At 39.9% G+C, this 13,663-nt stretch overlaps 1 protein-coding gene across 1 annotated transcript in view; it reads left to right on the top strand.

Moving 5' to 3' along the window:
- Positions 1 to 13,663, top strand: part of trappc9 (trafficking protein particle complex subunit 9) — a 117,826-nt gene that overhangs the window by 25,007 nt on the left and 79,156 nt on the right. Inside the window, 4 exon segments of the mRNA XM_061664150.1 lie at positions 2,402 to 2,487; positions 8,313 to 8,439; positions 8,773 to 8,905; positions 10,592 to 10,755. Of these exon segments, the coding sequence (XP_061520134.1) occupies positions 2,402 to 2,487; positions 8,313 to 8,439; positions 8,773 to 8,905; positions 10,592 to 10,755 (510 nt within the window).

The following is a 13,663-nucleotide window of genomic DNA, read 5'->3' as shown; positions in this document are numbered from 1 at the left end:
ACCTTGTATACCACATTCCATACTTTGAACAATTGTGTCATACTAATCTCGCCTCTTCTTTGCAAGGACCAAAACTGTGTTTTGAGTAATATAGAATATATTGCTACATCTACTAATACAGTGCATTTTTTTTCTGTGTGGAATGCTAATGCGCACAAGAACAGGCTATTTTATGCAGCACAAGTTATGGAGGCTTCGAACAATTCCTCGAGCGAGATGTTAGTAACCCAAAAAGACAAGTGGACACATTTTCTAAACACCACGTTCCTCCTTGGAGTCTTGCGTGTTACGAGACTTCAGGGACCAATCTGGAGATGAATCCCCCTTCCTCCCGGGAGCTCTCCGCCACCTGATGAGGTTTTGATTGTCTCCTCACACTTCTAAAGCATCTCTTAGCATGGAGGAGAAGTACAAATGGAGTCCCAGGATGTTGGGATGGCTGTGAGCGTGCATTCATCTCCGCAAACTCATGCCAAGATCATGCCCGATTGTCAGTTTTGTAGTGTCTTAACCCCGCGATGGAACTGGCAACATTAAAGACTTTTAAGAACAAACGGGGGGTCTCAGGTGTCTTGTGATCAGTGGAATATACGTACGAGGAATCCACTCTGGGGAACTTCATTACGCTCCCACAGTGGCGCACTTCTAAACCTTTCCAGCCTCAGAGCTTGTGTTCATGTGCCACTCGCGGGGTTTCCTGATCGCCGGCTCGAGTCATTAGTATTCTGAGTAACACGGCTGCAAACGATGGCTTGTGGAGGCGCCGTATACTGTATATGATGTGTGTTTTCGTAATCTTCAAGATACATGCTGTGCATCGGATTGATGTGACAGCGTAAAACAAAGGCTTTGCGTTCAGTCTGATGTTTGTGATAGGGTCTTTTATCTGATCTGCTTTCGTACACGATGCAGGGTTACGCACAGAACGACATTCCTGCTGTTGTGCATGTAACCACGATGTGATTATTTTTGCAAAAAGCGTCACCAGTGTGTTTGACCCAGTATAATCTCTCTTCCACTTACCATATTCCTGATTATGCCGTCTTGTATTTCGCACTGATAGCTGGCTAATTATGTTATTGCTGAACTTTCTTAGTTTTTTTTTCTTTCTTACTGCTTCAACCTAGCCACCATTCCTCACCAGTGTTCTGCAGTGGTGTCATAAAATAATTTTTGTCGTGGCCCACATGGTAGTTATGGTTTTCTTCAGAGGGCTGTTATGACTGTGAAAACCGTATACTAACCATACAATCATCTCATTATATTAATAATTTACAGTACTTTAATATAGCTGCAGTTGTCTTTTTAAAGTGCTCTTCTATAAATAAAGTTGAGTTGAGAAAAATCAAATGCCCATTTGATTATTATATGTATTTTAAACAAATTTAATTTGAAATCAGAAGTCATGGAAAAAAATTGTGGCGAGCAGTGTTCCGCTGCATATTCACGATTCACTTCTAATTAACCTATTAGTAGAATTTTTATTAACCTATCCTCAGTTATTGGCTAAAAGAACTCCTGACCTATTTGCTGGTTTTGTGCACATGCAAAAGCCATGTCTAATATAATATTTCTTTGGTGCCATCAACAATCAAACTGAAGGAAGGAGCTGTATTTAGTCAGGCCATTGCCTTGTTTAATAGAGAAAAAAATGTGCCATCTATAAGCAATTGAAAACCATAGATTGTTTGAGGTTGTAGAAAAAGGAGGAATAAAACAGGAACGGTGTGGGTCATGCATTGTTCTTTCTTGAGGTTTAGTGGAGCTCAAACATTTGAGCTGACGCAACCGATTATCCTTCATATATACTAATATATATATGTATGTATGTATGTGTATATATTTGTATGTGTATATATGTATATATATATATATATATATATATATATATATATATATATACTACTATATATATGTATGTATGTATATATATATATATATATATATATATGTATATTTGTATATATATTCATATATTATATTTGTGTATATATATATATATATATATATATATAAAAATATATATATATAAAATTTCCCAAGGTGCATTGCTAAGCGAGTTTGCCTTCCCTGAACCCTTTTTCCTCTCAATCCCTCCAGGGTTCTAAGAGACTCCTGTCTGTTTAAAGCAATTAACTGTGAATGTTAATGTTTTAGTCTCCACAAATCAGAAGTGATGGATACTCCATTGCCTATATCTGTAATATTTGAAATGAAATGAAAGTAAGATCAAGCTCAAGCTCATTGAGGTTGTTTGTTCTCTCTGTCTCTCCAACATTAAGCGACATCTTCAACATTGTTCCAGACATCGTACCTACGTTAGACCTCGCGACATAACAATTATTGGCCTCCTACATGAAGGTAATTGATTGAGTCTGTCTTTTGTCTTTGTTTTTTTTAGACTTCCAGTGGGTACAAGGAGATGTTTGTGAAGTGCAGCTCATGGTCTACAACCCCATGCCTTACGAGCTCCGTGTAGAGAATGTGGTCAGTGGCATTCATGACACCCTCACCTCCAATCTACTGATGTCTTTTGTCATCTCCAAAAAACGCTATGTTGTAAAAAGCTATCTACAGAAGCATTAAATTCTCGACCACCAGACCCCATCAAGTCATAGTTGTTTATCGTGGCCTGCCCAATTAAGATCCCTTAAAAGCTTTTTTGGACAATTTAATACTGTATCGGCTTGAGGTGAGAGCAAACTCCTCACTGCTTGACAGTAAGAGGCCGTCAGGGCAGCATCCCACTGCGCATGCTGCATTACTTTTATGGCTTCGCACACCCCGTCCTGTTAGAGTAGATAACTCCTATACTGAGGTACAAAAGACCCTTCATTGTCTTTTTTTCCCCCCATATAGGATAAAGTTTAAAGTAAGCAATCAGCGAGTCTCGCCTCCCTTTTATTGTTGAATACCACCCTGGTAATGGCAGCTTTCTAAGTGGAAAGCATTTCCCTTTTCAAGAAAAACCAACACAGACAACCCTAACTGTGTTAAATATTCAGAATGTTTCTTTCATGAAAATTTTGTGGGACATTATACAATCTAAAGGGTCTTTGGTTTATGATTATCCCGATGACAATCATCCAATATGTTTTCACGCGGCATTTACCGCCGTAGTTGCTGTTTTTATTTTGATTATTTTATATTTTTGGGCTCCCTCTTGTGGTGCATGAAAGAATCATTGCCTGAATACATTTCCGTTGTCTTTAACTTTTACGTTCAATACATTTGCATTTAATCTTTATCGGTTTAAACTATTTTTATCTACATTTATAACATTTGCGTTGGGACTTGGTCCTTAAGGCTCACTCAGTTACCGCTGTACATCCTGGTTTTCATCTCTTCATATTTATGGCATAGAAATGTTTTTCATTTAAATATTTACGACTATGGCACATTCTCATTTCCACACCAATTTAAAAAGAGACTCTCATAACCTGAGGACCCCCGTATCCATTACTCAATATTGGCATAATCGATTAAAAATTTAGTAGTTCTTGAGAATTTTTTTAATTAATGGTTGCAACCAGCAGAGGTGCTGTTAATTTATTCTCAAATAAGATGCAGCCTGAGGAAGAACAAAACTGCGTCACTAATGGGAAGTACATCTACACTATGGCAGGCTGCGTTATTTGGTTCAAGAGAGACAATTCTCATGTTGTATATAACAGACTGTTTATAAAACAATTGAATAATTGATCCTTAATTTTCTCCATCATCGATCAAGGGTATCTAGTCCAATGCCAATCCCTACAATTTTATCTTTTTGTACAAAGTCCTACTTAATTATAACTCTTAACTCCTCTTCCTCCCAGCTATGCAATTTCTATTCATGCAGTTATGTACTCATCAAGCTTACTAAATGTTCGCCTGGGGAAAATTGTTTTTTAAATGCGTAACTATCAGGAGCATACCCAGTTTGCATGCAGTGTACTATTTTTCACAAGTGATGTCTGCATGGATTTGTAACATTTTTTTCATAAAAATGTGTCGCAGCTCATAAGTGAAGCTTAATTGCCTTATATAGATATTGGTTGTTGGATTTACCCCTCGGCCGTTTGTGTTGTCATGTGCTTTGCCGAAAATGGCAAAAAAGCCCACCCTAAATATCCAGGCGGGATCATCTAGAAAGTGTTTACACCAAATGTAGAAATTTTTGCTCCAGTCATATTGTGGTGTTGGTTTCAAAACAACCATAACGCTCACATTTGGAGCACATAATTGAGGGTGGAGAAAGGGTACAAAAATGATATCAGTAAATATTGCAGAAAAATCCACCTTTGTCAAGTCTTGGTTGACTTGAATACCGTTAAAATTCTAGTCACTCATATTTGGAGTGCATCTTCCCAGACCGATGGGGTCAAGCATTCCATTAGCGCCCCCCCCATGTCTGGAGGTGAATTGATCAGGTAACAGATGGAGACATAAGCCCCTCGCAGTTGCACGGCAGCGGGTAACTGTGGGTGGTGTTGTAGAGTCACGCGGCGGAGAAGCTCACTGCCAAATGCAAGCAAGACTAACGTGACTACTTGAGGTGGACGCGCAGGTGTGATACGCTGCAGGCCCTAGTTCTCCGATTCCGTTTTTGTAAGCCTAATAGCCTCAGTCATTTTTCACTTACTGTCACAATATCAATAATAAAAAAAAATGTTCCCCCTTTCTCTGTGTCATCCAGGTCATAGTAATCTTCAAAGGTTGAATCAAGGCAACTGGATTCCTGTTGTTGTATTTTTTTTTTTTTTTCCTGTTTTCTGAAAATGTCAAAAATGACTGAGACAATTATACTATTAGGCTAATGAGTGAATGTCTCTATCCAATTTTTCTGACTGTCTACAGTAGACACCCATGATATACTATCACTTTGAAGAAATGGCGGGGGAAAAAAAAGAAAAAGAGGCACAGCGTGCATGCTTCAAGTTGTAATTTGACACTCCTAGTTGAAGTTAGGATTAAGCATTGGATATTAAAACTCTAAAACTCTAAACTCTAACAAAATGACATAATCTTTTCAGTTGAACAAAGCTAATACACTCGTAGAAATCCATGATTTATTCTGTTGTATAAAAGGCAACTGATGGATACACAGGTTAATTGTACCTTTTTTAAATTAAATAATTATGCCTGTCACTACATTTTGCTGCCATAGATAAATGAACAAATATACATTATTTATATGCAATTTTTGGTTCAATTACTTAAATTTCCCGCCACACACCTGTTTAGCTCTCATACGGCACTATTAGTTTGGAATCACTGCATTAATGTCATATTTGAACCATATTTATATAATTTTTAAATTTTTTCAATGGGTGTTTTTTTAACATGTTTATTAGTGTTTGACGTGGATATTTATGTCAGTGAGTCAGGTTCGCATTGATGGGGTGTATCCACGCCACGCTTTTATGGATCGAGTGTTTTGAAGAGACACTTTTTTTTTTTCTTCTCCATACCATGACGCAGGTGCTAATTGCGCCACTTAAAAAGCAAAACATCGGAATTGTGTCACTTGAACCATGAAGTGTAAATCAACATCTTGATTTAGTAGATGTGTTACACTGGCCTTGTATAAGAGAAATAGTATCATCATTATTATTAGGACTGGCTGTTTGTCAGAGAACAATCCCTGAATCGCACACTGCGGGGTGATTTTAAAACAAGTCGATCAACAGCGGCTCAAACAATACAATTTATGGCTCTGATCGTTACCGTTAGTAAAACAGGGTAATTACCCTTTTCAGGGCCGGAACGCTAATGAAGGATTTCCGATATGTTAGCGGCAATACTCGCCGCTACTTTGCGCCTCACTTGCAATTATACCAAGGACGTTCTTAATCAAAGCACCTCAAAAGCTCCTGCGTCTTAGGCTGCCTTATCCTCTGTGAGGTAGTGTCTGCTGTTACGGATTGATGCAGTCGTTGCGTCACCGCGTGACCGGGGTCTGTCTCGTGCAGCGTGCGCTGGGAATGTAAATGCGGTCTTTCAAAGGGGGCTTGATTGCACGTTGCACGGAACGCATTCCAATTTGTCAGTTGAATGCTGTGTGTACTAGTAGTAATTCTTAGCCACATGCTGAAAATGCAGAAAAGTGCAGTCAGTCTTACACTGAGAGTTATGTTCCAAATCCACCCGCAACAGGTGAAAATCCACGCTTTTGTTCGCAGTTGAAGCTTAAAATACATTGCCAACATGCCTTAAAAAGATTTAAACTTATTAATAGTCACCTTGCAAACACGTTTGAAAACAAAAACAAAATTGCAAGCATAAAATGTTTGTCGAATCCCAGTTCATCACGGGGGAATACGTTCGACCCACCCGCAATTGGTGATGGAATTGTTTTTTTTTCCAAATAGTTTAACCCCTCCCAAACAAATTTCTTGCACTGTATTAAAGACAATCTTGCGTCGTTTGGCGGTGACATCTCGTCGTTTGGCGGTGACATCTACAAAGATTAACGTTTGAGTAGACTGACTATGATCATTCCACAATGTTGTGTGCATCCATGTTTATCTTCCTTCATAACTCATTAGTTCTGCCATTTTGATGCATTTCTCCATAAGAGTCATTCATTTAATTTTAAACTCCAGCATCACAAGTTTGCATCAAAGGACTACTTTTGTCTAAATTAAATTCTCCAACTCATTTCAAATTGTTTCCTTGGCACCGAGAGGCTGTCAGTTAGCACAAAAACAGCAGTGACGGAAGATTGGGTCCCCCCAAAAATCAGCAAATTTGCAAATGCAACAAATTGTATCTGTGGGGTTTCAGTGTAGAGCAGTAATATTGTTTATTATTATTATCCCAAACATGCATTTGGACAAAAACAAAAAGGCTGTCCCCCTCATAGACCCTCCCCCGTAACATTTGACACTTTAATGGACCTCAGCCTGAATAATTTAACATTGTAAATTGTCATATTAAAATAAATCATTTTTTATGTTTTCACTGAGTAAATACAGCATTTTAACTGTGTGCATGTGTTGGGCAGGTCTGCACTCATAAATGTTTAATTTGCTCAAGCAGAGGTGTCAAATCCTGCACACAAATTTCAGACGGTCCGGTCCCGACAGAGTGTGCAAAAGCACGACACGGTGGCAACCCCCCCCACCAAAAAAAACGTGCTGCTCTGGGTTCCCGCAGTTATGGTAAGGATTTCACAGCGACCGGCACGTTCGTAAACTTGAATGGCACTCAGTAGAGCACACAGCGTCGTCGAGGCCAAACAATCCTAACTGGGATCCGCACCGCGTGTGGAACTTTATTGATGACCCCACCTCCTACAAGAACTTGTCACACTAGCCCACTTTGGTCAGCTAAAACGCTAATCTGGTCAGGTGTGAACAGTAATTGATTCGGGTATGGACCAAAGCAAACTGTTCCAAACCAAAGTCATAATGTGTTCAATCAATACAAATTTCCAAGGATGTCCACTTCTACATCTTTCTGTGACTCTTCCAGTTTCTATCCAGTATCTCTGTTGCAACCTGTAGATGACACTGAGGCACTCGCATCTCAGTGTCCACTTCCCTATGTGATCATCCTGTTTGATACTGTTGATTGGTGTCATCTCGGTCTCATTATGTCAAAATAATGAGACCGAGATAACGAGATCCTGATAACGAGGACTGTTTAGGTACCAATTCTTGTTGACCTAGGAATTTTATTGGTCCATTAATGGATGAAACACATTTTGTGAATTTTGCCGTTTCAGTCCCTTGTTGGAGAACAGAAAGTTGTGCAATTAAAGCTGCATTTTTGTAGGAGTAAATAAATGCTGATTTTTGCATGAGTGAAAAGAATAATTTCCTGCGGCTCATTAGTTGAGATTCAATAGTCCGTACACTTCCTGTTTAAATTCTTGCGACGGGTTAAACCACGGGCAGGCAAGTTACGGCTGGTGGACCGTACACGGGCCTCGTGAGCAATTAATACAGTCTGCCTTACAATTCTAAAAACAAAACTGGAGAGGAACTGTGATGAATTCTTACACGAGGAAATTTTTTTTTACATTTAGTATGACCCTGGGTGGAGTAAAGGTTATTATATGAGTAAAAGGACCCACTCATTCTTGTTTTAATCACTTGGGAACCAGCCCACTATTTCAACTCTGTTGCTCACCAAAATAGAAGCCAATGTCGAAACTCCCGCACCAAAATTGTATTCATAACCGAAACACTGAACATATAACCTCTTTCCCAAAATTAAAAACACTACAAGAACAAGATCTTCATGCATTGATTGTTGATTGGTGTTGTCCAATCAGTGATATTCAGTAAATTGATCTTTCTTCCATTCTACGTTGCACTACTTAGGGTTTGCTGACCTCCGGAGTCGAGTTTGAGTCCCTCCCCGCTGCGCTGTCACTGCCTGCAGAGTCCGGCCTCTACCCCGTCACTTTAGTGGGCGTCCCACGAACCTCTGGCAACATCAACGTCAATGGTGAGTCCCATCTGATCTGATCTAAAACATTTATAAACCCCATAACCAAACTGAATGTTATAATTAGACTAGAACAACTAGGGCGTATGAGTAAAATAACTGTCTTAGTAATGTTTCTTCCACAACTGCCTTCCACTGCCGTATGACATTTCTCAACAAATACATGTTACTAGTGAGACAAAACTGTGCATTAATTGACGTGTGTACACTTTTGCCTCACTAGTTACACGAAGTCGTCCTAAAGTTGTCCTAGTAGTGTGACCAAAGAGCAGGATATCGAATAAATGCGAACAATAAATGTCTTTCTATAATTAAGCTACTATTTGATCCAAGGCTACCACACCTCAGTGTTTGGCGTTACCAGCGATTGCCTACTGGAAGGTCTGCTTGGCGTCAAGACTGATGGATGCCTGGTGGAGGTCATCCCCTCGCTCCCTCGTCTCCAGCTCAGTACATCACTGCCCCGGTTAGAGGAACATTTTTATCCTTTCGCTGTACATCCATTTGCCAAGCAGGTCAAGTTATTAACAATCTTTACTACTTAATTGATTTTGATGAAATGTTGAGGGCTGTAACAGTAGCTTACAAAAATATTAAATACACTTTTTATGAGCTAAACCGGCTTCATTTTCTATGAATACTTAGGCATACTATGAACATTTGAATACTTATTTAAATTTTGGTCAATATGATGGGACTTTAAGACTGAATTATTTTTTTGAGGTGTCAAACATTTGACAACCAATGACACCGCCCCCACAAAATGTAACGGGTTCGCTGCCACACTTCGGTAAAGTTAGGAAATTGGCTGTGTGCTTTTTGCATAATCCTACAACCTGACGAGCAAACAAAACAATAGACACCTTTGCTAAGCTGTGTTTGGTAGCGGTAGCTACTACTCCAAGTTCTGTGTTGTGTCTTTGTCATCATGACTTTTGGGAGCTTTGTTCATTGGTACCCCAAGATTAACAGAGGTTCCCACAAGGACGCATTTTGCCACTCTAGATTTATGAAGAAGCCATCCTATTTTGTTGACATGTGAAACAGGCAGGCTTCCCCTGTGAGCAACATGAGAGAGGGGAATTAATTGAATGCCTTCCAAAGAAACAAATGTCTGATCCTGGTGAAAGCATAACCGTAGCAAAACCCTCATGCCTTCAAGTACAGCACTTTGGATGTTGAGGATCTCTTTGTTCTTTTTCTGCTTCCAAGAGTACTGTAGCAGAGACATGCGGCAAAGAGAATAGAAATGTAATAGGTGGTCTCCAGGGTCATCCTGATAGACTTTCAGTTTTGACATCAGAGGAGGCTCCTCAGCATTCAGAGTTCTCAGCATTTTTTCTCTCTGCAACAGAACTTGCAGCACTTTTCCTTCTACGCTAAGCTATTGGCGTTAAACGGTGATGTTTTTTTTAAAGGTTTTCATCGGGGTGGACAAAGTGTGACAGGACACATGCGACCCACTCCTTCCTTGAATCGGGCCCAGTGAGCATTGACATTATCAGGCATCCTGTAATAATTGTTGCATTCTGGTAACTTAGCTGTTTTTTTCCCCCCCAAAAAGCGTAATTTGATTTAAAAACATTTTTTTTTTATTATTGTATTTTGAATCTATAATCTCTTCAAATAATTGGTTAATGTATTTAATGTACACAATACAAAAAGTTATACATTTGATTAAGTGATTAGTTAATATCTTACCCTCCCCAAACTTCAAAATGAGACTGCTTTTGAGAATGGCGGCAAAGCGCTACGTGAAGCTCATCAACTCTCTTCAAAATAGTTCCTTGACACTAAGATGCCACAAAATGTTGGCAAAGGACTTCACGAAGCGCCTCAATCCACTTTAATATCGTTCCTTGGCACCAGGAGTCCATAAGGATGAGTTTTTCAACAAATAACAGAGGCTAGGTCCCCCCAGGAAAAAACTAAAAACTAAAAATGCGAATACACTAATGCACAACCGCGAATATGCAGGGCTTTACTGTACTTCCAACCCCCTAATCTATAAATTACCTGGCCCGACGGTCTGTTTCTAAGAATCAAATGTGGCCCTTGAGCGCACAGGTTTTCCCACCGCTTGTTTACATGTGTCAGTATAGGAATGAGCATGTTATTCTGCATGAAATTTTTTTTCTTTATCCACACTCAGGTCGGCCCACACACCTCAGCCCATGTCCAAAGAGGAGCTTTCCAGCACTGTGTCTGTGCAGCTTTTCAATGGCGAGGGCCAGCAGATGACCATCACCTTGGAGAACATCGGCTGCAAGGACATCGAGAGTCTGGAGCTCACCTCCAAGATTGTCACTACCAAAGGTTAGTAATCCACCATTATTGAATGTACGATATGTCAATATATGTGGAATGATATGTCAAAGCATATGTGGAATGTAAACCACAGCACACTTTTCAACTTTGCGTCAGTCCATCTCAGAGGAGCTCGGGTCCAGAGAAGCTGGTATGGTTTCTGGGTGTTGTTGATATATGCCTTTTGCTTTGCATGGTAGCGTTTTAACATATTTGTAGACGTAGTGACAAACTGTGTCAACTGACAATGTTTTTTTGAAGTGTTCCTGAGAAATCAACAAATTTAACTCGTATCTCAAGGCGCTTCTCTATTTATTATAATTTATTCTATGAACTTACACATGAAATGTATAATTATTATGTATTTAATACAAACGAGAGTGTGCTATAAAAGTGATCGATTTTTCTCAATGTATTTTATGATGTCGAAATATTGTTTTCTACTAATCCTACAAAATTCTCATGAAAACAGACTTCAGGATCTCTGTTTACATTGCCACAAAATCAACTCTTGTTGCTTTGAGCTATACCTCTTCATATCCAGATGGCCTTTCGTCATGTGCGGTGTCTCGTGTTGAACACTCGCCCACATCCTCAGATCATTGTGGTCACTCGTCATTATTTAGCAGTCTGACTTTCAGTCTGGCCCTTTTTTGCTCTCGTTCTGAGTCAGTGTGAAAAATACAGAGCTATTTTTAGAAACAACCCGCTTAAACTTGTGCAGGTGATGTGGCGTATCGCCATTGTAGCAGTTCAGACTGTCCTTGCCTGCCATAAATGACTGTCATTGTTATTTTATGAGGCAGGTTAGCTGCAGTCCTCTCGTTTGTTACTACTGGTTTAGTTTGACCTCAACTGTAAAATCGACTCTTTCTAGCTTATATCTTTAGACATACTATTTTGGGCTAGTTTTTCCGTTGTGTGTAAGGTTATTTTTTTGCATACATTTTAAAGTTGGTTTCCTCCTTTTCCTCTGATGTGCTCGATAATCAGTGTCGTGACAGTCAAAAGAAAAAGTCCCTTGCAAGCAATTAAAGATGCGCCACATCTGAGCAAAGTGAGACCTTTTGAAGACCATTTTAATGTCAGACGAGCTTCGTGTGGACATTGTGACAACACAGGGTTCCTTTAATGTCCCTTTAATTAGCATTTTTTGCTCCTTTCCCCCCCACTTTATTCTTAAAGGTTTCATATTAGTGTCTTTAAAAAAAAAATTGGAACCAGAGAGAGTGCTGATAACTTGCGGGTGGGGGGTGGGGGAATCATTGTTTTCTAATGGGCTTTCTATGAATGTGTCATATTGAACTTATGAGCGGGGTACATGCAGACCGATTTTTAACACCTTTACCAATTTTTAGGCGAATTCGCAAATGCTGAACTGCACATATGCGGTGGTTCTCTGTACTCGAAAACAGAATCCGGGTAATAATAGCCTCATTTTTGTTGCTCTTTTATTCTGATAGTGGAGGCAGATTTATCATGGATGACAAATTAAAGGTCAGGTGCAGAGGCCACGGTGTCACGAGGCAGCACCATGGTGACCGTCTACATCATCAGTGGCCTTCACGTGACCATGCGCTCACTCGCCCGCCTCCTCGGCACTAACCTGACAGCCTGGAATGGTTTTGTTCTAGTTTCTCTATCTTGGCACAGTTTAGAATTCTCAGCGAGTGCTGAATGAATAAAAGATGCGCGAGTCACCACGGGAAGACTGGGGGGGGAGGGCGACAAAAAGATTTAGGTTCCTGCATCACGAGCCACGCCGGCGTGAGGCGGGGTTCTCTGCCTCGGAGGTGAAAAGAAGTTTGACAACATTTGAGCTGATAAAATAAACACCCCCTTTTGACAATTTAATGAAGCATTAACATTAATGTGAGTCTTTTTATCGTAAAGAATCCGACCCAGGGTACCATCAATAATTTGTGGGGCAATAGGGGCCAAGCCCTGCCACGAATAGCAAAAATCTGCTTCCCCCAAAAAGTTTATTCAGCGGTACCTTGACTAGGGAGCCCGAATTGATGAGTTTTCGAGTTACATGCTTTTCTTTACTTTCTGTCCTGCAAGGAGGATGGAGAAGATGCTAACGTTCAACTAACAGCATGGTAAATGGCCAACCTTGAGCTGGAGTCAGAGTTCCTGACGTCGCCCACTGGGCACGTGAACACACAAATAGGACAGTGTGTTTGTGTGACTTTCGGCTTAATTGTTGTCAGTTTTTGTTACAATCCCCCTTTTAAAATAAATTGAATAATAGTTGAACAAACAGTTTTTACTGGCTTCTCATTTCAAAACTAGTTAATAGTAATATGAGGCGATCATACGTTCATATGGTTTCACAGCCCGTGCCTCTGAGAGAAAACATAACTACGATGTGGCCCGTGACAAGAATGACTTTGACACCCTTGCTTTACACTCTAGTACAAAATCTGCTAATAAACATGATCTGTTCTTGCCAAACCACGCAGCGGAAGGCCTGGTACTACCACCAAACTCTTAGAGCAGGCGTTTACACGAAGCCAGGGAACGTCTAAACGATGTGCTGAACTGGAAGAAAGTATCAACAAAAGTTCAATTCAGCGGACGCTTTGGGGAGTGATAAAGCTTTATTTGTACTAACTTCAGGTTGGTCAAAGGTTTCAAGCAGAACATTGTGATGAACCTGAAGTTAGTACAACCAAAATGTAATCACTTTCCAAAGCATCTGCTGAATCAAGTTTCAAAAAAAAAAAAAAAAAAGAAATTATGCTAACTACATGCAGCCCCTCAGATATTCTTGGCTTTGCATAAATACCAGCTCTAGAAGTTTGGAGTTTTCCATTCGTGGTGGCAAAAGCAGGAGTTATGCTGTTAATTGACAAAAACAGATCCTGTTTTGAGAAACTTGCCAAGGAGTAAATTGTACTACACGTTGGGGCAG

This window comes from Phycodurus eques, chromosome 20 (assembly GCF_024500275.1).
Source record: "Phycodurus eques isolate BA_2022a chromosome 20, UOR_Pequ_1.1, whole genome shotgun sequence".
Taxonomy (NCBI): Eukaryota; Metazoa; Chordata; class Actinopteri; order Syngnathiformes; family Syngnathidae; genus Phycodurus; species Phycodurus eques.
This window is presented reverse-complemented; position numbering and strand designations above follow the sequence as displayed.